The sequence below is a fragment of the Haematobia irritans genome, chromosome 4 (assembly GCF_050003625.1).
Source record: "Haematobia irritans isolate KBUSLIRL chromosome 4, ASM5000362v1, whole genome shotgun sequence".
Classification (NCBI taxonomy): domain Eukaryota; kingdom Metazoa; phylum Arthropoda; class Insecta; order Diptera; family Muscidae; genus Haematobia; species Haematobia irritans.
The window spans coordinates 168401027-168428358 of NC_134400.1; the positions used below are offsets into that span (position 1 = coordinate 168401027).

At 33.7% G+C, this 27332-nt stretch overlaps 1 protein-coding gene across 9 annotated transcripts in view; it reads right to left on the reverse strand.

Annotated features, from left to right (window-relative positions):
- Positions 1-27332, reverse strand: part of axo (axotactin) — a 396767-nt gene that overhangs the window by 26341 nt on the left and 343094 nt on the right. Inside the window, exon 21 of one of the 9 annotated variants that reach the window (XM_075304127.1) lies at positions 24040-24739. The exons of 7 other annotated variants lie outside the window; for them this stretch is intronic. In XM_075304127.1, coding sequence (XP_075160242.1) covers positions 24563-24739 — 177 coding nt within the window. In that variant the 3' untranslated portion in view covers positions 24040-24562. Of the gene's footprint in view, positions 1-24039; positions 24793-27332 lie in introns of those variants that run through there. One more of the 9 variants, XM_075304130.1, reaches the window with a different exon arrangement.

Here is a 27332-nt window from a genome sequence, read left to right on the forward strand (position 1 = left end):
AAGCCATATTAACTTTATATTAGTTCATAGAATCATTATGTTTGGAAAAAGTTTATTTTAGTCAAATAATTTTTTGCGTATGTTAGTTAAATGAACTAAAAAACGGGAAAAAGTTATACACAAATAAAGCATAAAGATTTCCTAATTTCGTATTTCTTACAAAATAGTTCATTATTTCTTTAAATTTGTAAATTTTACCAAAAATGTGTCCATCATGAACTTCGTATGTCACTAAAGACATTCTTGCAATTTTGAACTCCAAGATTTCTCTTAGAACTACGAAATTTTCTTTAACTACTGAAAAAATTTAGTTATGTCTAATAAATTTTCTTGAATTTGTCGAAAAATATTTACTTATTTTTGCCATATCGGAGTGATGCCAGCGCTTGTAATACCGTTTAGTTAAAATTTTCGAAAAAAGTTCCAAATTTTCTAAAATTAATCGAAAGTTATCTTTCCTGGTGGGTTCACTGTTTTTTCAGTGTAGCAGATATTTTCAAGCACATAAAACTATCAAAGTTCGCAAAGAAATATCTGGTTTAGCAAGCCATCTGTACCTGTGGCTTGAAAAGCAGCATTTTCATAGCTTCCGGGACTGTCAACCAAGAAATTTACGTGAAAGAGTTTTGGCCGGATTTGGCATCTTGTCATTACGGTAAAAAGGCCATGGAGTGGTACGCCGCCAACGACGTGCAGGTGGTTCCCAAGGACAAGAACCCTCCCAACACGCCAGAGCTCCGCCCAATTGAGAAATACTGGGCTATTGTCAAGCGGAACCTAAAGAAGACCAAAAAAACTGCTAAGGATGAGCAGCAGTTCAAGGCAAACTGGCTTTCTGCGGCGAAGAAGGTGGACAAGGTGGCTGTACAAAATCTGGTGGCAGGTGTAAAGCGTGAGGCCCGGCAATTCGGATTTGGAAAAGCGAAAGCCTAACTGAATACTTTTCCTGAATTTTATACTAATTGAACTTGAAAAAGAAATTTAATTTGATTTTTTAAATAAACGATTTCACCGATTTACACGCGTTTTCCCTTGACCAAATTTTGACCGTATCACCCTTTATAGAGCCAGAATTGAAATATGGGGGTCGCTTTATATGAAGGCTATATACAAAAACACGAATCTACCAAAAATTACAGATTTTTTACTGTTTGTACCAAATTTCAGCCGGGTCGGATGAAATTTGCTTCTCTTAGAGGCTCCGCAAGCCAAATCTGGGGATCGGTTTATATGGGGGCTATATATAATTATGGACCGATGTGGACCAATTTTTGCATGGTTGTTAGAGACCATATACCAACACCATGTACCAAATTTCAACCAGATCGGATGAAATATGCTTCTCTTAGAGGCTCCGCAAGCCAAATCTGGTGGTCCGTTTATATGGGGGCGTTTATAACGCCGACAAAATGTGAACTGTTTTAAAGACGGAATAAACTAACTAGTACGAAAATTGAACTAAATAGTACTCAACATTTTGAGATTTCTGCAATGCGTTGTTAAAACCAGGAAAATTTAATGCCCTGTTGTACTTTTTAACTGCGAAATTACACTCTCCCATAGAAGAAAAGATGAACTAAAAGTAAAGAAAAAATCGTTGGCGCCTAATCATGACCATTTTAACCATGCAGTAGTTAATTCTTACTATTTTTGGGAATCGTACGGAAATGTTCATTTGCTTTAGTTCATATTGATCTTATGTGCACGGTCATTGAAATTTATACTCACGTTTAGTTCTTAAAATGTTTGAGACATACTCAAAAAAAAAAAAACGAAAATTTCATTGGGCTGTGGAAAATTTCGCAAAAAATAATGAAATTTAACTACAAACAAATATTTTTTTTTTTGCAATAAAAATAAGTTAAATGTAGCGTTAGTTTAAATAACGAAATTTTTTCTTTGAATAAAAGTTAATTAAATTTTCTAAAACTATTCAAATTTTTCCTTATTTTTTTGATTGCACGCAAAATGACATGATGGTAAGTAAAGGGTGATGTTTTTAGCTATTATCTTTTTGACAACACTGGTTTAAACAGCTGACGCCCTTTTCGTGTTGTGTGTTCACTGTCAAAAAATTGTGTTCGGCGACAAAGCTCAGTTTTGGCTCAATGGGTACGTAAATAAGTAGAATTGTGAAGTTTGAAGTGAAGATCAGCCAGAACTATTGCAAAAGCTACATATGCATCCAGAAAGAGCTAGACTGGTGGACGTAAGATGATATCCAATTTTTTTCTACCCCAAATGCAAAATCTGGAATTGCATGAAAGATGGTGCCACATGACACACAGCACGCGTACACCCTCAGAAAAAAATCGCTTCTGTAACATATACCCCAAATACATTCTGCTTCAAGCATATATATTTTCAGAATTGGTCCAAACAATATATTGTTTGTATTGTTGTTTATGGTAGAAAAAAAAAATTTAAATTTAAAATGTTTAAGGCGACAAGCATCCAGCTTATTATATTTACAAATATTTTATGTCCCAAACATAATATGTTCTAACTTATTAACGTATATGTCTCAAACATGTTATGCTAGTTTATGAACATTGTATGCTTGTTAAAAAAGTTCAGTTCCAAACATATAATTTTTACACCCAGACATATGAAAAGCAGTCTTTTTCGTTCGTGGCCGCCTACACGCATGGTTGCCGAAATCAGATACATAATTTTTCGAGATCATAACATGGCTGCTACAACATTTTACATATTCCCAATCCAAAAATAACATTTTGCTCTTGAAACATGGTTAAGGTGATCATATTCCTTCTCTGGGTGTAGATCGTTAAAGTTTTTGTCTATACAGACAAGCCCACTTGATTGATGCATTGGAAGACAATATCGAAGCATTTATTCGTGAGCCGAAATGTTGAAAGGAGTATGCTAAAATACGACTACCAGTATCACAGTAACGATTTATGGTGTAATTCATATAAATTTCGTTTGCTTTCATGTGTTTGGTAACACATCGTATCAGCTACCGCGAATATAAAAATTGGCATTGTCGAAATCACACATAATGTAAAACAACATATATGACGAATACGACAATCAGTCATCCCTTCGATCCTATGAAATTATGTCACTTATGACCCTTCTTTCTCTGCTGGGAAGAATCAGTAGAGAGTGTAGATAGAGAGAGAGAGAGAGATTGACACAGTGTATGTTATGGCGAATGAATGAAAACTGAATGAATTCATTGAAAACGGACGACATGAATGACTGAAATGACAAAGTGATGATGGAATGAATGGGACATTTGTCTATTGGCGTTAGTAGCACCATGTTCCACAACAAGACGCACACCATCACACATTTCTCCAACTCACAAAACGCATGAGGAGATGAATGCTGTGTTTAAACAACATTGTATGGTAGCTACAAAGGCTCCTCTGACTGTAAGAATTTTTCAACTGGCTTTGTGGAATTACCAAAAAGGGATCTGATGAATGTTAACTAGGTCCTGGACGAATTTATGTGTTTCCTTTGAAATGGAGAGAACAAAACTTAAAGGTTTTTGAAACACTTTAGAATTCTAAAAGAAATACTTGATGAGAAAAGGTGATATCATTGCAATACGTGTCAGTGGAGTGGTATGTGTGTATGTGAAAGATAATTAGAACCTATCAAGTTCCAAGGTTCGTTGTTTTTGGAAATAAATCTTTAGTAAGAATTAAACTAAAGGTTTGAAGAAATGGTTCAAACCTTTAGTTTAAGGCGTTTCACTTCGCCTTTTTTTAACAGAGAAATTGTTAAAAAATATTGCATATTTAAGGAACATTTTGCATTAACTACCCAGCAAAAAAAGAGCTTCCAAAAAAGTAGTTTGGATCACCAATCTGGGATCCGGAAGTAGTGCAAACTTGGATCATCTCCAATGAATTTTACATGGGCTTGTCATAGGATGGAAGTACTCCCTTTTTGGATCCTTTGCAATGCTTTAGAAGTTGTGCCCTGGAAGTTAATTTGAATGAAGAAATTTAAAAAGCGAAAAAAACCTTTTTTTTCACTTTTTTTTTCATCCATATGTTTTATTACACAATTATTTTCCTATTATCTAATTTTTACAATTTGAAAAACTTTTTCAATCCGACCAGGGATTGAACCTGGGTTTGCTGGCACCATAACAGAACGCCTTAGCACACTCAGCTACAAAAACCATTGAACATAAAGCGTCGAAAGGTCAATTCAAATATTTGAGATATGATCGTAGTACGACACCAAGGAATAACATTCTAATTGCTTCTCGAGATGTTCTTTATTAGTATGAACGAAAAAATAATAAACGCAGGTTCAAATTTCACCAGGGGTATTTTTTTTTATCAAATATTTTTTTAAAAAAATTATTTTTTTATGTCATGCATCCTTTTTATTTTTGACATATATTTTCGTATAAACAGATTTTTTCCATTAAAAATCAATAAAAAAAAATTAAAAATTCTCGTAATTTGCAAAACCTACTCAAAAGAACTTCCATGGAAGCGAAAAAGTCAAACGGCACAGGTTCAAATCCCAGCGGGATGAAATTAATTTTTTTATTATTTTTTTACTTTTTTTATTAATTTCTATTTTTTTATCAGTTTTCCATTTTTTGTAAAATGTAATTGTACAAAATTTGCACTTAAAATAGCCTGATTGCGTTCTTTCTAATACTTGTCCACAAGGACTGCACCGGAAGTAGAAAAAAATCATTGGGGGATCCCAAGATGCGCTTTAGAAGAAATGTTTGTGAACTTGTCCAAAAGGACTGCATCGAAAGTGGAAAAAATTATTGGGGGATCCCACGATCCGCTTTAGAAGAAATGTTTGTGGACTTGCCCAAAAGGACTGCATCGGAAGTTGAAAAAACTCGATGGGGGATTCTGGGATGGGCTTTAAAAGAAATGTTTGTGGAACAACTTCCATTTTTTTTTGCTGGGTAAGAGTATGATCACACTCGGCAAATATTTGATAGAAATCAAACAATAACACAACACATATTTAACAGTTAACACTTTTAGCTAATACACTCTCTGGATTTGTCCAAACCAACTATTGTTTGTATTGTTCAAACATATTTTGTTTCACCTTAGGTATATTTTTAAGGCGCCAATCCATTTTTTTCTTGCAGCAAAATGCCATAAACATGCTTGTGTTGGATTACAAATAAACAAAAATATACAGCAGTAAGTTCGGCCGGACCGAATCTTAAATACCCGCCACCATGAATCAAATATTATAGTTGAATCAAATATTTTTGGAAATTTTAGGGGGTTTAATGACAGAAGATAAATTTACAGATTTTACCTATGAGGATTATATCAGATTCTGGATTTATAAGAACCATTTTTGTTTGAGTTTTAGAGGAATCATTAACATCTCTTGTAAGTGTGCAAGAAAATGATGAAATAACGCCTGGATTTGAAATCTTTAGATAATAATGGGGTGATTATTTAAATGATTACCAGAAGTAAAGTCTGGAAATTTTACATTCAGTTTCAAGCAATTTTCAAGATTAGTGCACCTTCTATACCCTCAAGAAACCCAAGAAGTTAAATCGGGTGATCGGTCTAAATGGGGGCTTTACCAAAACATGGACCGATACTCACCATTTTCGGCGCACCTTTTTATGGTCCTACAATACCTCCAGATATCCAATTTTAGGCAAATTGAATAAAAACTACGGTTTCTATAAGCCCAAGAAGTAAAGTCGGGAGAGCGTACTATATATAGGCTGTACCAAAACATGGACCGATATCCACTATTTTTGGAGCACCTCTTTATGGTCCCAAAATACCTCTAGATTTCCAATTTCAGGCAAATTGGATAAAAACTACACCCAAAAAAAGTGAACCCACCGTGGAAGAAAACATAGGTTTATTTTAGAAAATTTTAACTAAAATAGTTTTCTAATTGCAACATGTTATAAATAAGTTAATACTTTTTGTCAAACTGAAGAACTTTTTTTAAAAAATAATTATTTTTTTTCTGTTGTTTAAGAAAATTGCATATGTTGAAAGAAAAAATTGGATTTAGTCTTTAGCGCTGTACGAAGTTCAAGACAGGTAGAATTTTAATAAAATTTACTCATTTTAGAGACTTATGAACTCAATTTAAGCAAACTTCTGCCATTTTAGGAAAATATGAACTATTTTATTTTTTCGTAAAATTGTGCACTATATTTGTATACACCTTTTTTCTTATTTTTAGTTCGCGTCATTGAAGTTAGCAAAAAAATATTCAAATAAGGAACATTTACTCATATTGTGAAAAATTTAACTAAAATCAAGTAATTTTCATGAACTAAAATAAAGTTCAATTGGCATTAGATCCCCTTTTTTCTGGGTGTACGGTTTCTATAAGCCCAAGAAGTAAAATCGGGAGAGCGGACTATAGGGGGGCTATACATTAACATGGACCGATATTGGGCACACCTCTTTGTGGTCCTAAAATACCTATTTCAGGATTAAAAGCCCAAGACGTAAAATCGGGAGATCGGTCTATATGGGGGCTATATATATCTTGAAAAAAAAAAAAAAAATATATATATATATATATATATATATATATATATATATATATATATATATATATATATATATATATATATATATATATATATATATATATATATATATATATATATATATATATATATATATATATATATATATATATATATATATATATATATATATATATATATATATATATATATATATATATATATATATATATATATATATATATATATATATATATATATATATATTTTTCCAAGATCGTTGTGAAATTCTGAGTCGATTTAGTCCGTTTCTCCGTCTGTTAAATTCACGCTACCTTCCGAACGAAACGAGGTATCGAATTGAAACTTCGCAGAAGTAGTTGTTGTTGCTGTAGGTCGTTACAAATGAGCCATATTGGATCACTTTTAGCTATAGCCTCCATATAAACCGATACCTATATTTGGCTTGCGAAGGCTCTTGGAGGAAAAATTTTCGTCAGAACTGGTAGAAATCCCCTATACTGGCAACACTGGCCTAAAATATCAGGCAGCCACTATGCCTAACCTAGTATATGGCATCCCAATAAAAAAAATTGGAAGTTGTTCCACAAACATTTCATTTTAAGCGCATCCCGTGATACCCCATTTTCCATTTCCGATGCAGTCCTTTTGGACAAGTCCACAAACATTTTTTTAAAGCGCATCCAGGAATCCCCCATCGATGTGTTTCCACTTCCGATGCAGTCTTTTTGAAGTATTAGAAAGTACCCAATTAAGCTATTTTAAGTGAAAATTTAATTTTTGGACAATTAAATTTTACAAAAAAAAAAAATAATAATAAAATCAATAAAAAAATAAAAACGAAATAATAATAATAAAAAAATTAAATTTTACCCTCGCTGGGATTTAAAACTGTGCCGTTTGACTTTTTCACTTCCATTGAAGTTCTTTTGAGGAGGTTTTGCAAATTACGATAATTAATTTTTTATTGATTTTTAATACAAAAATATATGCAAAAAAAAAAAAACAAAAACGATGTGTAACAAAAAAATAATCTTTCCGAAAAAATATTTACTAAAAAATTTCCGCTGGTGGGATTTGAACCAGTATTCTTTAGTTTTTCATTCATAATAACAAAGGAACATCTCAAGAAGTAGGTAGAATGTCATAGAAGATACGGACAATATAAGCTGGAGCTACCGAGTTGCAATAAAATAAGCTGTGATATTTAAATTAAGTTGTGTCGTTAAATAAATTTATGCTACGTGTTTGAATATTTATACAAATGTAACCAAAAAACTTGAATTTCTACGAATCCCTTGAAAAAGCCACCAAATAGTGGAGAAACGTCGGGAGAATTTGAAATAAAAGAGTTTTATTTCAAAAATAATTTAGGCCTAAATAGCTAAAATTAAATAATAACAAAAAGTCATGCAATTATGTCATATTAGGTTCGCATCGCAAACATTTGAAATTGCGTTTGTGGCTGAGTGTGCTAAAGGGTTCTGTTATGATTCCAACAGACCTAGGTTCAACCCCCGGTGAAAGCGAAGAAGTTTTTCAATTTGTAAAAGAAAATACAACTCTAACAAATAATACTGATAACAAGTATATACAGCACAGTATATACAGTACAGCAAGCAATTTTCATGATCAGTGCGCTTTCTACACCCTCAAGAAGTGAAGTCGGTCTATATGGAGGCATTACCAAATGGACCGATAAAAACTTAATCCGATACACGTTTTTGTGAGCCTAAAATACCAGAATATTTACAATTTCAGGCAAATCAGATAAAAACTACGGTTTCTAGAACCCCAAGGAGTTAAATCGGAAGATCGTTCTTATGGGGGCTATACTAAAATATGGACCGATACTCACCGTTTTCGGCACACCTCTTATGACCCGAAAATACCTCTAGATTTCCAATTTCAGGCAAATAGGATAAAAACTTCGGATTCTAGAAGCCCAAGAAGTAAAATCGGAAAATCGGTCTATATGGGGGCTATGCCAAAATATGGACCGATACTCACCATTTCGGCACACCTCTTTATGGTCCTAAAATACCTCTAGATTTCCAATTTCAGGCAAATTGGATAAAAACTACGGTTTCTATAAGCCCAAGACCCCAAATCGGGAGGTCGATTTATATGGGGACTATATCAAAACCTGGACCGATATAGCCCATCTTCGAACTTGACCTGCCTGCCGAGAAAAGACGAGTTTGTGCAAATTTTCAGTACGATTGATTCATTATTGAAGACTGTAGCGTGATTACAACAGACAGACGGACATCGTTATACCGTCTTAGAATTTCTCCTTGATCAAGAATATATATACATTATATAGTCGGAAATAGATATTTCGATGTGTTACAAACGGAATGACAAACTTATTATACCCCCGTCACCATTCTATGGTGGTGGGTATAAAAATATTGTATACATACCTATGCATAAATAAAATTTTCTACACATGAGATTATATGAATATTTATACCCTTCACCACTACTGTGGTACAGGGTATAATAAGTTTGTGCATTTGTATGTAACGCCAAGAAGGAAAAGTCTGAGACCCATCGTTTAGTATGCCGATCGTCTTAGAATTAAATTCTGAGTCGATTTAGCGATGTCCGTCTGTCTGTCTGTTGATGTATTTTTGTGTGCAAAGTAGAGCTCGCAGTTTTAATCCGATTGTCCTAAAATTTGGTATAGGGTCCTGTTTCGGCTCAGAGACGATCCCTATTGATTTTGGAAAAAATCGGTTCAGATTTAGATATAGCTGCCATATATATTTTTCACCGATCTGGTCATAATTGGCGTGTATATCAACCGATCTTCCTCAAATTCCGTACATTCGAATATTTTAACAGTCTCGAAAAACTTGCAAAATATCAGCCAAATCGGTTAAGATTTAGATATAGCTCCCATATATAGCTTTCGCCCAATTTACACTCATTTGCCCACAGAGGCCAATTTTTTGCTCCGAGTTAGTTGAAATTTTGCACAAGGAGTAGAATTAGCATTATAGCTATGCGTGTCAAATTTGGTTGAAATCGGTTCAGATTTAGATATAGCTCCCATATATAGCTTTCGGCCGATTTACACTCATTTGCCCACAGAGGCCAATTTTTTGCTCCGATTTAGTTGAAATTTTGCACAGGGAGTAGAATTAGCATTGTAGCTATGCGTGCCAAATTTGGTTGACATCGGTTCAGATTTAGATATAGCTCCCATATATATGTTTTTCTGATTTCGACAAAAATGGTCAAAATACCAACATTTTCCTTGTTAAATCGGCACTGCTTAGTCGAAAAGTTGTAAAAATGACTCTAATTTTCCTAAACTTCTAATACATATATATCGAGCGTAAATCATAAATAAACTTTTGCAAAGTTTCCTTAAAATTGCTTCAGATTTAAATGTTTCCCATATTTTTTTATACCCTTCACCACTACTGTGGTACAGGGTATAATAAGTTTGTGCATTTGTATGTAACGCCAAGAAGGAGTAATCATAGACCAACCTTTTAGTATACGGATCGGCTTAGAATTAAATTCTGAGTCGATTTAGCGATGTCCGTCTGTCTGTCTGTCTGTTGATGTATTTTTGTGTGCAAAGTACAGCTCGCAGTTTTAGTCCGATTGTCCTAAAATTTGGTATAGGGTCCTATTTCGGCTCAAAGACGATTCCTTTTGATTTTGGAAAAAATCGGTTCAGATTTAGATATAGCTGCCATATATATTTTTCACCAATCTGGTCATAATTGGCGTGTATATCAACCGATCTTCCTCAAATTCCGTACATCCGAATATTTTATGGGTCTCAAAAAACTTGCAAAATATCAGCCAAATCGGTTCAGATTTAGATATAGCTCCCATATATAGCTTTCGCCCGATTTGCACTCATTTGCCCACAGAGGCCAATTTTTAACTCCGATTTAGTTGAAATTTTGCACAGGGAGTAGAATTAGCATTGTAACTATGCGTGCCAAATTTGGTTGAAATCGGTTCAGATTTAGATATAGCTCCCATATATTTCGACAAAAATGGTCAAAATACCAACATTTTCCTTATAAAATCGCCACTGCTTAGTCGTAAAAATGACTCTTATTTTCCTAAACTTCTAATACATATATATCGGGCGATAAATCATAAATAAACTTTTGCAAAGTTTCCTTAAAATTGCTTCAGATTTAAATGTTTCCCATATTTTTTTTTTACTAACATTGTGTTCCACCCAAGTACATTAGCCGACTTAAATTTTGAGTCTATAGATTTTGTAGAAGTCTATCTAATTCGGTCCAGATCGAGTGATATTTAAATGTATGTATTTGGGACAAACCTTTATATATAGCCCCCAACACATTTGACGGATGTGATATTGTATCAAAAATTTAGATCTACAAAGTGGTGCAGGGTATAATATAGTCGGCCCCGCCTGACTTTAGACTTTCCTTACTTGTTTTTTTTTTTAAGTTGAACCCCCCCTAATTAAAATCCTGGCTACGGCCTTGATGGGGGCTATACCAAAATATGGACCGATACTCACAATTTTTGGCACACGTATTTGTGGTCCTACAATACCTCTAGATTTCCAATTTCAGGTAAATTGAATAAAAACTGCGGTTTCTCTAAGCCCAAGAAGTATAATCGGGAGATCGGTCTATATGGGGGCTATACCAAAACATGAACCGATACTCACCATTTTGGGCACACAAAGAGTTATGATCATAAAATACTTCTAGATTTCAAATGTCAGGCAAATTGGATAAAAGCTATGATTTCTATAAGCCCAAGACCCCAAATCGGGAGGTCGGTTTATATGGGGACTATATCAAAACTTGGACCGATATAGCCCATCTTCGAACTTGACCCGCCTGCAGACAAAAGACGAGTTTGTGCAAAATTTCAGCACGATTGTAGACAGACAGACAGACAGACGGACATCGTTATATCGTCTTAGAATTTCTCCCTGATCAAGAATATATATCCAAACTACTTTTTGGAAGCTCTTTTTTTCTGGGATCTTATAACCATGCAAAAATAGGTCCACATCGGTCTATATTTATATATAACCCCATATAAACCGATTCTCAGGTTGGGTTGCGGGTCCCCTAGGATCAGCAAATTTCATCCGATCCGGTTGAAACTTGGAAAGTGATATAAGTATACACGGCCTCTACTCGGACGAAAATGACTGTTTTTCATATGCTTGGGTGTAAAAATTATATGTTTGGAACTCAAATTTTTAGCACATTATTTTTAAGTGCGAGCATAAACCAGTAAATATTTTAGAACATATTATGTTTGGAACATTATATTTTCTTAAATATAATATCTCTGGATGCAAACATGTACACGCACACAAAAAATCGCTTCTGTAACATATACTCCCAAACATATTTTGCTTCAAGCATATACATTTTTGGGTATTGCCCAAACATTTATATGTTTGATCTCTTCCAATATATAATATGTTTGAAAGCATATTGGTCTAAACAATATATGTTTGGGTAGTCTAAGTTCCAAACATTTTGTATTTTTGCATCCAAATTCAATAATGTTGTCTTCCAAAAAACAATATGTTATTATGTTTGGAAGCATTTTGCACCCAAAAATATTATATGCTTAAAAAAATTCTCCCAAACAATATTGTGCTCAAAATTTTATTTATTTATTTATATATTTACAATCATAATGAATTATGAAAATAAACAGGTAATATAGGTGCTAACAACATAGGTTTTCGACCTGAATGAAATTTTGTTTCTGCCCAATTGTATATTCCCCCACATCTTTCTCACTTCCACGAGATTTTTTAGTTCTTAGCACCTTTTTCTGTAATACAAACATTGTAGAAGAAATTATTCAATTGTATGATTTTTTGTTATTTTAATTTTACCTTTTGCCGGACGGGGATTCGAACAGCGGACCATACAGTTTGTAAGGATCAAAGAAGTAGCTGATCAATTGCCCAAGGAAAAATAAAATGTTAATTTTTTAATAACAAGCAACAACCACCAACTTAATTCAATATCGCTCCCTGTTAAATAGCGCTCCAAGCTACTAAACACATATATGTTTATAGGCTATTTCTAAATTAATATATGTTTGCATCCAAGCATATTATATTTACAAACATTTTATGTCCCAAACATAATATGTTCTAACATATTAACATATATGTCCCAAACATGTTATGCTAGTTTATGAACATTATATGCTTGCACTCAAAAATATTGTGTTTAAAAATTTGTGTTCCAAACATATAATGTTCATAGCCAAACATATGAAAAACAGTCTTTTTCAACCGTGTATTAATGTGGAAATTTCGCATAAACATATACATGTTTAGAAACTTCAGAGAGAATAGAGAAAAAAGATAAAAATCCAATTACTGGAGAAGTTTATATCCCTAAATAAATATCAATTTGAGCCGATTTTAGATATTCGAACATCCAAAGTCGATTTACAAAGACATATTAAAAATCCAATATGTCGAAAAGTTTTCATTTTAAGTATCCCTACAAAAAACATAGGCCAGTGTGACAAAAAAAAATCCAGAAAATGGAGAATATTTAAAGGGACAGTGATTTAATTATTCTCCATTTTATCGGATTTTATTTTGTAGTTTAAAAATATTTTCTTTTATTGCATCATGTCATTTTATTTTTTTTTTTTCGTTTTCTTATTATTAAAGTTTCTTTTTTGTTTGCAAATGTTTTTAATGAAATTTTTCTGAAGTCCTTTTTATAATGCAGCTACAATGGATGCCAGATGCATGCAACTAAAATTTTATGAAATAACAAAACTTTTTGTTTATTCCATGTTGTGTTCATAGATGTTTTCTTTAAGAAATTCTATTAAGAATATTTCAATAAAGTGTGAAATTGTTGACAACATGTGGTGTCAACAGAGCAAAATATTTTTGTAATGAATAGAACAGGGATGCAACATGATTAAAAATATTCGTTTATCCTTGTAACTGATGGCGATAGTAGTTCGCATAACAACGTATGTGTTATTACATGATAAATTTAATGGCACTGATTTTTTGTGTTATTCCTCCATGTTCCGATATTCGGATTCCCAAATCGAAAGAATTTAGTTGTCTTGTGAAGAAAAAAAAATAAGATACGATCGGACTTAAATTCAATTTGTAGTTGAACTTCTTATCGAAGAGAACTATGTTGCCAAAATTGAAATTTGTATGTTTTACAAAATTTTCGCAAACGAAAATTTTGCGATTCCGAATATAGGAACATATCTCATTGAAAAATCCATATATTTATATTCCATATATTATAATTTTGAGATTCCGAATATCGGAACATATCCCATTGAAAACTCGAAGCTCTGTTTACGAATATCCAATTTAGCGAAAATCCAATTTAACGAACGTCAAAATTCTTAACATTGAGTATTCTAAATAACGAACAATTGAACAAAATTTACGTTCGATTTAACGAAAAGGCTTTTAATCTTAAGAAAATAAACAACAAAAAACTGCAATATTTGACGATTGTGAGAATGGCTTAAGTCCTTAGGAAATGTCCACAAAGTACGGCATTCCCAAGATATTTAGATTCCATTAACATGTTTGAAAACACATATTCAATGGCCGGGTAACTGGTAAAGTTAGGTTAGATAGAGTGGCGCAGCTTCGCTACGGGAAATTGATCTACAACAGAACCGGTACAGGACTACTCCCTGGTGTGAATAGACCAGTCCCAGTTCTGGCCGAAACGTATGGAAGGGGACGGGTTTGTCATTGACGGGGCTAAATTTACACTGCAGGCCGCGGATTGACCTGCGAGAACTTAGTAGGACTAGACAGGTCCTCATGAAACAGTCTGGGACAAACCCTTAGGTACCGGTATTATTTTGATCACCAAATTGCATCAGAAAGAAAAACTTTTGGACTATGTTGGTCATTAGGTAAATGTCTAGATCAAATAAATTTTTAAAAGTAAAGAGAGTATAGAAATCAATAAATTATATGAAAATTTAAAAACTACGACAAACTCGAGCAATATTTCGTAGGATTGCCAGTTGGATAGGTGGTGAATTTTTCTCTTAATAATGAGTGCTACCCGATTCTATATTTAGCTCAATAACAAGGAACCTCCGTCTTATAGCTGAAGATAAACTATGAAATATACAGGAATATCAACATCATTAGTGAGAGGGATAAACTACCGCTGAAAAACTTTTTTGGTGCTCGGTCGAAACGGCAATCTAGCGTTGAGAGTACATCTATGCCGACAGGAGCAGCGGAGTAGTGGTGTATGTAAGACGTTTTTGGAAGATGTTACTATGAACACTACCTATGCCTGGCCATTCTTGAAACCGGGCACTGGAGACAAATTAGGCAATTCGTCTAAGAAGTTAGAGCACACAAATTATGACATGGGTCTATATACACCCATGTCATACGACAGCGAATCTTGGATCCTCTTTTCAATCTAACCTAACCTAGATATATCAAGTTCATCAGGATTATTTTTTAAGTGTCTCTGTGCTTTAATTTTTTTCAGATGATTATGAATTTTTACTCATCTGATAAAAAAACTACGATTTTCAATAAAAGTTAACATTTAATATTTCCGATTTAACGAATTTTTCCAAATAACGAAAGGGCCTGCCAATATATCGTTCGTTAAACCGAGCTTCGACTGTATTTATATTCCGCATTCAAAAAAAGTTTACTTGGATCCAAAGATTTTGACCTTCCTTTAAGGATTTTGGTATTGATTCCGAGCCAAAGATTCGGCTTCTTTAAAATAAAGACTTTTTTAGGGACCTCCCTGGCTTTAAATCTAGGATCGATAAAATTAAAATTGGTTACAGATCTCATTCATCGAATTTTTATTCACAGTTTGCGATATATTAATAAAGGTATTCATTTATAAACAAATTCCAGTTTCAAAATCCAAATTATGTCAAGTACTTCAAAGTAAAAACTGTTTTCTTAATGCTAAAAAACTTTAAACCAAAGATGCAAATCATTAAAATAAGTCTTAGCCTATATTTGAAGCATTTTTATCTTAAATTTAAAAATTCAACATGTCAGTTGAGTTAAAGACAATTTCTTTAAATTAAAAATGTATTTCTTTATTTTAAGAAACATTTGCTTTACTTCAAAGGTCTATAACTTCAACAGAGGGACGCAAAATTTTAAGATTTGCGTCCTAAATTTAATGAAAATTTTTTTTGAAGCAAGGATTATAAACTTTTAATTAAAATGTCATTATTTTAAGGACTTTTGTCCTTAGCATTGCGTAAATTTCGAGTCCTAAAATTTAAGTTGCATACTCTTCCATATTAGGTCAACATTTTTATACCCACCACCATAGAATGGTGACGGGGGTATAATAAGTTTGTCATTCCGTTTGTAACACATCGAAATATCGATTTCCGACTATATAAAGTATAAATATTCTTGATCAGGGAGAAATTCTAAGACGATATAACGATGTCCGTCTGTCCGTCTGTCTGTTGTAATCACGCTACAGTCTTCAATAATGAAGCAATCGTGCTGAAATTTTGCACAAACTCGTCTTTTGCCCGCAGGCAGGTCAAGTTCGAAGATGGGCTATATCGGTCCAGGTTTTGATATAGTCCCCATATAAACCGACCTCCCGATTTGGGGTCTTGGGCTTATAGAAATCGTAATTTTTATCCAATTTGCCTGAAATTTGGAGTCTAGAGCTATTTTATGACCATAAAGAGGTGTGCCAAAAATGGTGAGTATCGGTCCATGTTTTGGTATAGCCCCCATATAGACCGATCTCCCGATTTTACTTCTTGGGCTTATAAAAACCGCAGTTTTTATTCAATGTACCTGAAATTGGAAATCTAGAAGTATTGTAGGACCACAAATACGTGTGCCAAAAGTTGTGAGTATCGGTCCATATTTTGGTATAGCCCCTATATAGACCGATCTCCGGATTTGGGGTCTTGGGCTTATAGAAACCGTAGTTTTTATCCAATTTGTCTGAAATTGGAAATCTAGAGGTATTTTAGGACCATAAAGAGGTGTGCCAAAAATGGCGAGTATCGGTCCATATTTTAGTATAGCCCCCATAAGAACGATCTCCCGATTTAACTCCTTTGGTTTCTAGAAACCGTAGTTTTTATCTGATTTGCCTGAAATTGTAAATATTCTGGTATTTTAGGCTCACAAAAGCGTGTATCGGATTAAGTTTTTATCGGTTCATTTGGTAATGGCTCCATATAGACCGACTTCACTTCTTGAGGGTGTAGAAGGCGAACTGATCATGAAAATTGCTTGAAACTCAATGTAAAATTTCCAAATTTTACTTCTACATATTTAAGATTTCAAATCAAGACGTTATTTTATAAGTTTCTTGCACACTTACAAGAGATGTTAATGATTCCTCTATAACTCAAACAAAAATGGTTCTTATAAATCCAGAATCTGATATAGTCCTCATAGGTGAAATCTTTAAATTTATCTTCGGGAAGTGTTCTCAAGTCCTCAAGCCCTCCTGAAATTTCAAAGGAAACCCTAATATTTGGTTCATGGTGGTGGGTATTTAAGATTCGGCCCGGCCGAACTTAGTGCTGTATATACTTGTTTTCAGTGCATATATTATTCTAGTAATGGATACATATAAAACTAAAATGGTGAAAAATTCGGCTAAAATTTTTGCAGATTCGGTTAGTAATGGGTCTGTAGTAAACTGTACACTGAACAAAAAAGTATTGTCGTGAGGCCAAAGATTTCATGTCCTTAAAATACGAATGCAACTTTTGCTTAGCGTAGAAGACGCATTTCTCTAATATAAAGTTTTTATCCTTGTTCAAAAGTCGATAAACTTATCACTAAAGTCGTGTTGTCCTAATAATTAGGTGATTGGACATAAAAATGGGTAACATAACATAAAAGAAATTTTTTTGGGCTAAGGTCAACTTGACTTTAATAATTCAGAAAAAATCTTTAAAATTAATGAAATTGTCTTTAAATTTGTTGTCTTTTTATACCCTCCACCATAGGATGGGGGTATATTAACTTTGTCATTCCGTTTGTAACACATCGAAATTTTGCCCTAAGACCCCATAAAGTATATATATTCTGGGTCATGGTGAAATTCTGAGTCGATCTGAGCATGTCCGTCCGTGCGTCCGTCTGTTGAAATCACGCTAACTTCCGAACGAAACAAGCTATCGACTTGAAACTTGGCACAAGTAGTTGTTATTGATGTAGGTCGGATGGTATTGCAAATGGACCATATCGGTCCACTTTTACGTATAGCCACCATATAAATGGACCCCCAAATTTGGCTTGCGGAGCCCCTAAGAGAAGCAAATTTCATCCGATCAGGCTGAAATTTGGTACATGGTGTTAGTATATGGTCTCTAATGACCATGCAAAAATTGGTCCACATCGGTGCATAATTATATATAGTCCCCATATAAACCGATCACCAGATTTGACCTCCGGAGCCTCTTGGAAGACCAAAATCCATCTGATTCAGTTGAAATTTGGTACGTTGTGTTAATATATGGCCTCAAACACCCATGCCAAAATTCGTCGAAATCGGCCATAATTATATATAGTCCCCATATAAACCGATCCCCAGATTTGACCTCCGGAACCCCTAGGAAGAGCAAACTTCATCCGATTCAGTTGAAATTTGGTACATGGTGTTAATATATGGCCTCAAAAACCCATGTCATCGGCAAGTGTTACCGCAACACAAGTAATTCGATTGTGGATGAAAGTCTTTCGTAGAAGTTTCTACGCAATCCATGGTGGAGGGTACATAGGATTCGGCCTGGCCGAACTTACGGCCGTATATACTTGTTGCATCTTGACTACGAAGCAAAAAATCGTTAGAAATAGGTCATGTTTTTTCAACACTTTATTTTAAAGACGTTTTTACTTGAAACATAGCATAATTTCTACTTGAAGTCGTGTCTGAATTTGGAAAATAAAGTTGTCGTTAACTCGTTTTTAAAGGACTTTGATAGCATATGAAAAAAAAGCTGAAAAAGCGAACAGTTAAAATTAGCTTCCTAGAAGCAAGTACACAAAACCCAAATTTAAAATAGATTTGTGTCTTAAAAGTATCCTTTCTTGAATTCTCCGCTTCTTTGGCTCGGAATCAATACCAACATTGTTAAAGTAAAGACAAAATTTTTGGAACCGGGCATGCTTTTTTTTCAGCGTAGGTACTTATGGATTTGGAATAAATAACATGCGATTTTAGATTTGCATGAACTTTTTTTTTGTTTAAATTATAAAGGGAATCCGTTCAAGAATATCGAATGAAAATATCATATTTCATCTTATTTCAAATCTGAATTCTGTAGTGTTATGGAACGAAATTGATGGATTTAATCAATCCATATGGGTGCTATATCAAAATAAAAATACAAAAATAATAATTATGATATTAGTGACCTTTATATGCCCATAATAAATTGCAGACATATCAGGTACAAATTACTGTTTCTGTTTGCCCAAGAAGTCAAATCGGTCTATACCAAATTTAGCGCAGTTCTTTACGAACCTAAACTACCCTTAGGTTTTCAAATACACGAAAATCGGAGTTTGTGAAAATTTCAGCTCGACAACTTCATTATTGAAGGATATAGCGTGAATACAGCAAGTAAACAGACAATTATCGTTGTAGGGTCGTAGAATCTCTTGCTGATCAAGAATCTATGTACTTTATATAGTCGGAAATCAATATTTCGTTGTGTTACAAATGGAATGATAATTTTAAGGGAAAATAAGAATCAATTTCCTCATAGGGACACATAAGTCGAAAAACGATTTTTCGACTTTTGTCAAAGAAATAGGTCGAAAGGTCGAAGTGGACTTTTGGTTGATCGCTTAATCGACTTTTGATAACTCTGAAAATCGACTAATAGACTAACTGACTTTTGAAGCAATTTCCGCATAGGGACACATAAGTCGAAAATCAATTTTTTCGACTTTAGGCAAAGTAATTGGTCGAAAGGTCGGAGTGGACTTTTGGCTGATCGACTAATCGACTTTTGATATCGTTGAAGATGGACTAATCGACTTTTGATGTTGGGCAAAGTGACCTAATCGGCTTTTTAAAATTTTATTTCTATAGAAAATTTTGTCAAAATTTTATTTCTATAGAAAATTTTGTCAAATTTTGTCAAAATTTTATTTCTATGACAATGTTGTCAAAATTTTATTTCTATAGAAAATTTTGTCAAAATTTTATTTCTATACAAAATTTTGTTAAGATTTTTTACTGTAGAAAATTTTGTCAAAATTTTATTTCAATAGATTTATATAGAAAAAAAAGTTTGCCAAAATTTTATTTCTACAGCAAATTTTGTCAAAATTTTATTTCTATAGAAAATTTTGTCAAAATTTTAATTCTGTAGAAAATTTTGTCAAATTTTTATTTCTATAGAAATTCTTGTCAAAATTTTATTTCTATAGAAATTTTCGTCAAAATTTTATTGCTATAGAAGAAAATTTTGTCAACATTTTGTTTCTATAGAAAATTTTGTCAAAATTTTGTTTCTATAGAAAATTTCATTTCCATAGAACATTTTGTCAACATTTTATTTCTATAGAGCATTTCATCAAAAACTTCTATCTATAGAAAATTTTGTCCAAATTTTATTTCTACAGAAAATTTTGTCAAAATTTTATTCCTATAGAAAATATTGTCCAAATTTTGTATCTATAGAACATTTCATTAAAATTGTATCTCTATAGAAAATGTTGTCAAAATTTTATTTCTATAGAAAATTTTGTTCGTTTTGTTTTGTTATTGTTGGTTTTGTTCTTTAACCCTTTCGACCCCGAATTTTTATAGGTATCGCTAAAATTTTTTTTTTTACTTTTAATCATATTGAAGTCATTTAAGAAGCGTCTAGCCAAAATTTCGGGTCGACACGCCCATTCGTTTAGGCGGTAGAGAATGGGAGAATTGTGACTACAAACTATTTTGTTTTGTAATGATAGACGCATTACGTTTTATTGGATTTTTGTTAAGTTTTTTGTTATTTTACAGTAGGTTAGGTTAGGTTAGGTGGCAGCCCGATGTATCAGGCTCACTTAGACTATTCAGTCCATTGTGATACCACATTGGTGAACTTCTCTCTTATCACTGAGTGCTGCCCGATTCCATGTTAAGCTCAATGACAAGGGACCACCTTTTTATAGCCGAGAGAAGCTTTGAAACCCTCAGAAATGTCACCAGCATTACTGAGGTGGGATAATCCACCGCTGAAAAACTTTTTGGTGTTCGGTCGAAGCAGGAATCGAACCCACGACCTTTTGTATGCAAGGCGGGCATGCTAACCATTGCACCACGGTGGCTCCCTATTTTACAGTAAATATATACTTAGAAGCGCGCGTGAGTGGAATTTCAATCACGCTCAAACACATTCACGAAGAAATATTTGTACTCACGCATGCCATGTGGGTAGGAATTCACGGTCACGAAATGAAAAGTCATACTCGCACACGCTCACACATGAACAATGTTTATGTCTCACGTTTTCGCACGATTCACGACAATTTTCGTAATTCACGACAAATCTCGTAAGTCACGAATATTTTCGGAACACGACAATTTTCGTGGCTCAATAAAATTCTGGTAATTAACGAAATTTCTCGTGACTCACGCTATTGAAATCTTAAGCATGATTAAATATGTAAAGGTGATTAAAATCGGTGAGCTCGAATTTAAAATCGGTGAGCTTGAACGTGAATTTGTTCGTGATTGTGACTTTTTGTGTCTGTTTTACCGTGAGTGCGAATTTTATCGTGAATATGAATTTTATTGTTAATGTGAATTTTATCTTGAGCGTGGGTTGGATCGTGAAAGTAAATTTTTATCGGGAGCGTGATTTCGGAGAAATTTTACTCACTCACAATCACGAACACAATTTGATTTTTACTCACGCGCCACAAATTTTTCTTTAATCCCGTTCACGCACATTCACGAGGTTTCGTTTAAATTTCATTCACGAGAGTTCGTTTAAATTTTACTCACGGCTTCGAGTGACTCACGCGTGACTCACGAAAATGTTTTGTTTTTTTTTGTTTCTAACCCATGTTAATTTAACTGGCGGTGTAAAAAACCAAAGTATTATAAAGCGTCAATATTCGTGCTAATCCACTAAAATGTTGCCAAGAAGGGGCTTCCTCCCTTGCCCTAAGTTGCCCACAGGCAACTTTTCAATTTTAAAAATTTCCCATCTGTTGTTTTTTTGCAATTCTAAGATTTGACTTCCAGAAATATTTTATTTGACATGTACTACAATAGATTTAATAAAAACTTTCAAGATTTTAGTTGTAATTTTTGAAAAAAGTCACATGTATAAAAACCTCTTTTTAAATTCGCAAATATTTTTTTCTTGAGGTACGTGCGTATTAATGAAACATTTTTTGCTAATTGACAACCAAATTATCTGATTTTTCATTCAACTTGAAGAAAACACTTGTAGCTTTCGATACCGTTACAGTTTTATGAACAAAAACAAAAACAACGCTGACAGTGAGTCTCAAAACACAAAAAGTTGCCCACAGGCAACTTTAGGGTCGAAAGGGTTAATCATTGTTGTTGTTTTTTTTTTTTTGATTTCAGCTTAAAACCATGCATTGACTAAACTACAAGTGTAGCTTAACCAACAGAGGAAAAGAATGTTTGTCAAATTTATTTGGGCAAAGCCTTATAGACTGCAAGATGGTTGGATGGACGCACTTTTCGGAATTACCACATTCCTCATCAGCATCCTCCTCTACTACTGTACTTTTTTCGGAAGGTTCAAGTGTGGTTCATTGTTGGGTTTAATGAACTCCGATACGTGCGTCCATCCAACCATCTTGCAGTCTATAGGGCTTTGCCCAAATAAATTTGACAAACATTCTTTTCCTCTGCGAATTTTTGAAAATATTTGATGGTAAACGTTCCAGACAAGCGCTATAATGCATTATTAATTATTTATTCGTCAAAATATCACAACATTTCTTAATTCACATCCAAATAACTGGATTCGCATCACACCTTAAGAAGTGATGCAAATTCAGTGCAACGACTGATGAAATGGTAGACATCCGTCCTATGACAAGCCCATGTTAAAATCATCGCTTCTGCGCTAATTTTGCACCACTTCCGGATCCAAAAAGAACATTTTCACTACTTTTTTGGCGACGGTTTTTTTTGCTGGGTAATTGAGTGAACAAATCCGATGTCATATCATGCAAATATGAGCAACTCACCCACAAAAAAATGTCACTCGGCAACACAAAAATGCATTTTTGTGTGGGTGAGTTGCTCATATTTGCATGATTTGACATCGGATTTCTTCACTCAATTCGACGTTTTTAACAAAATGAAAAAATATGTGTATACTATATATTTTTCACAGATATCATAGCAAACAAACAAACAAAAAAATGGGTTCGTTTTCAACAAATTATCCCTTTCGAGATATTTGTATCTTGACGCTCACTTCATACTGGTACACCTGGTAAAATAAAGTGTTGGAAAACCTCTCCTCTTTACACGCAGAGAAGGGATGTGATCACCCCAACCATGTTCCAAGAGCAAAATTTTACTTTTTCACGGAAAACAGGTAGCATGTTTGCCGAAACCATGTTCTTTTCTCGGAAATTATGTATCTGATTTCGGAAAGCATGTTATGTTTGACGAGAAAAGAATATTTTTTCGACAAAAATGCTACATGGTCGCTGTGAAAAAGTAACATGGTGATCTTGAAACATGTTTGAGGTGATCATATTCCTTCTCTGGGTGTATGAATGCTTTTTAGGTTTGTAGTCAAAATTCAAAAAGCCAAGAAATTTCATAAATTATGAACATTTCAGAATTAATGAAGTCATTTGGACATTAGTCCAACAAATTTTTCTTCTATATAAAAATACCCATTTTTAAGTCGAACCACATAACATTGAGTACAAAATGTCATACGATCTGTATGGTATATAAATAATTACAAAGCCGAAAATTCAAACAGCAACTTTTTAGTAATAGAAGTTAGTTGCAAGACATATCAGCCACACTGTAGAAATTATTTATTTCCTAATAAAATGGACAATTACATTTTCTAATTGAAAATATATTTTTATTCAATTAAAATGTTAATTGAGGTAAAGTGGACTAAGTATGATAATAAAGTATGAAAATATCCTAGTACAAGCGTGGCGAAGCCAAGCCGGGATTGACTCTTCGAAAAATTATGTTGGAAAAAATTTTAGTTACACAGTATAATTAATCAGATCTAACAGTAATATTTCAATAGCCAAATGCTGTATACAAGAGGTCTTTTCTTTCGCAGTTGTTGGCATGTGAGTGACATGTAATTACACTTGACTGCAATACAAAATGGTAATGCACCAACATCGCTTTTTGGCTGTTTTAGTTGTTGCTTCACCAAATGTGAGTGGTGGTACATATTTTGTCAGTAGTTTGACCTCCAAGAAAAAAAAAAGAAAATATTTTACTGTAGCATTAAAACCAAAACTTAAATAAGCCAATTTTTAAATATCTAAAATAAAGACTAGATTTATTTTAAAATAGAAATTTTATATGTATTTGTTGGAACTTTTATTATTATCATTATGGAATATATTTTTGTTTGCTTAAATTTCTTAAATAGACCAAAAACGCAATGTTAGATATCACAAATTAAACGATAGTTGAAGCAATAGTAGTGATGTTGGTTTTTATTTACAATTGTTGCTGACTTATGTCGCTGCTGCTGCTGCTGGTGATGCCAATTAACTTCTGTGTCGTTTCCGTTTCCGCTGTGGTTTTAAATCTTCCGCTATTGCTTTGTTCTGCTGTGGTATTTGAGATTTGGGTGGGTTTGTTTTTTTTTTTACAAAATACTTAGATAGGGATTTCCACATGAAAACTTTCTTAATTAAAAAATTTCGTTCCTCGTCCAATTGTTTTAGATTAAAGCTTTTGCTAGTGACTTTGTTGTTGTGACTGACAATGAGAGGGTGATGATGTCAATGATGGTAGGGTGATGGGTGGGTGCTGTTCTGATCTCACCCCCACCCTTGGTAGACTTTCTCCAATATTAATTCGTTTTTACATGAGCTCCTGTGGCATTGTAGTAACCATTTGGCTTTGAGATGATTTTCTTGACTTTAACTGTCCCAGCATCAGTTTCTGCCACTGTAGGTGGTCCCCACGATACTTGTCGTTTAACGGATGGTTTACGATCGCCTCTATCAGCATTGGGTGGAGTTTTATTCTGGAATTATTTGTGTGCACATTTTGCCGTTGTTGCATTTATCAAAGAGAACTCTGATGATTTAATTAATTTGATTTTTTTTGTTTTTGTATTTTGCTTTATTTAGATTTCACATTCCATGGCATTCAATTTGGTGAGCTCCATGCAGTTGAAAAGCCATGCGCTTGGTCATGCAAAACAAAGTTGAACTTTTTACAGTGTCATGCATTGTGGGTTTATAATGGGAAATTGTATGGCTTAATATTATTTAGGTAAGTCGATATCGATTGTTTTTCATAATCGATTTTTACCAATTAAAATCAGGAGATGTGTCAATATGACGGCTATATCAGAATATCAACTAATATAAAACCTATTTGACACTTCTATCTTTGTGGACCTGAAAAACCTCTATACTGAAAAAATTATTGACCTAATATGGAAGATTATGCTACCTTAATGTTAGTAAGGCAATTTAAACAATATAAAGAATATATTTCTTTAAAATAATCAAAATTTAATTAAAGGAAATTTTACAATTGTAGCTTTAAATTTTTTTCATTAAATTTATGACACACATTTTGAAAATTCCAGACTTTCAAGCAAGGAAAATTTTCCTTAAGGTAAAGAAAACTACTTTTAATTTAAAGAAATCGTCTTTACATCGACTGATATATTGCATTTAACATAAGATAGAAACGCTTCAATTATAAGCAAAGATTTTTCAGCTAAGATTTATTATAAGGATTTGCTTCCTATGGGGGGTAAAACCATTCCGTTTGTAACACATCGAAATATTGCTCTAAGACCCCATAAAGTATATATATTCTGGGTCGTGGTTGAATTCTGAGTCGATCTGAGCATGTCCGTCCGTCCGTCTGTTGAAATCACGCTAACTTCCGAACGAAACAAGCTATCGACTTGAAACTTGGCACAAGTAGTTGTTAGTGATGTAGGTCGGATGGTATTGCCCCCAAATTTGGCTTGCGAGGCCTCTAAGAGAAGCAAATTTCATCCGATCCGGCTGAAATTTGGTACATGGTGTTAGTATATGGTCTGTAATAACCATGCAAAAATTGGTCCATATCGGTCCATAATTATATATAGCCCCCATATAAACCGATCCGCCGATTTGGCTTGCGAGTCCTCTAAGAGAAGCACATTTCATCCGATCCGGCTGAAATTTGGTACATGGTGTTAATATATGGTCTCTAACATCCATGCAAAAATTGGTCCACATCGGTCCATAATTATATATAGGCCCCATATAAACCGATCACCAGATTTGACCTCCGGAGCCTCTTGGAAGACCAAAATTCATCTGATTCAGTTGAAATTTGGTACGTGGTGTTAATATATGGCCTCAAACTCCCATGCAAAAATTGATCCACATCGGTCCAAAATTATATATAGGCCCCATATAAACCGATCACCAGATTTGACCTCCGGAGCCTCTTGGAAGACCAAAATTCATCTGATTCATTTGAAATTTGGTACGTGGTGTTAATATATGGCCTCAAATTCCCATGCAAAAATTGGTCGGTATCGGTCCATAATTATATATAGGCCCCATATAAACCGATCCCCAGATTTGACCTCCAGAGCCCGTTGGAAGATCAAAATTCTTCCCATTCGGTTGAAATTTGGTACGTGATGTTAGCATATGGTATCCAACAACCATGCAGAAATTGGTTCCTATCAGACCATAATTATATATAGTTCCCATATAAACGGATCCCCAGATTTGACCTCCGGTGCCTTTTGGAGAAGCAAAATTCATCCGATCTGCTTGAAATTTGGTACGTGGTGATAGTATATGATATTTAACAACCATGCCAAAAGTGGTCCATATCAGTCCATAATCATATGTAGCCCCATATAAACCGATCCCCAGATTTGGTTTTGGAGCCTCTTGGAGGAGCCAATGTACCAAGCCAAATCATCCGAGTGAGTTGAAATTTGGTACATTGTGCTAGTATATGGTCGTTAACAACCATGCCTAACTAGGTCCATATCGGTCTATAGTTATATACACAGTCTCACACAAGTTTACATACGATTAAATAATTTATATTTTCATTAAATAATCAAATTTTAAAAAATATGCATATATATCCTTTCGTTTTAATAAATTAATTTGAAAATCAAAGTAATTGTTAATTTTCAAGAAGATTTTTTTGGTATGGGTTATAAACAACAACAAGAAATATGTTTAGTTAAGAGGTACAAAACTCAGGGGTATGTAAACTTATGTGAGACTGTGTATATCCCTCAGATAAATCGATTTCCAATCACACAAAAATTGGTCCATATCAAGTTCATAATTGTTTATAGCCCCCATATAAGCGACCCCCATATTTCAATTCTGGCTCTCTAAGTACCGTGCAAAAAGTTTTTTGTCTAATATATACCACGTATGGACTAACTCACAATTTAGAAAACGACGTTAAGAAGTTTTAGGATACCACAGCCCAAGTAATTCGATTGTGGATGACAGTTTTTCGTAGAAGTTTCTACGCAATCCATGGTGGAGGGTACATAAGATTCGGCCTGGCCGAACTTACGACCGTATATACTTGTTGGAATTAAAAACTTTTTGCTTTGAAGTATATAG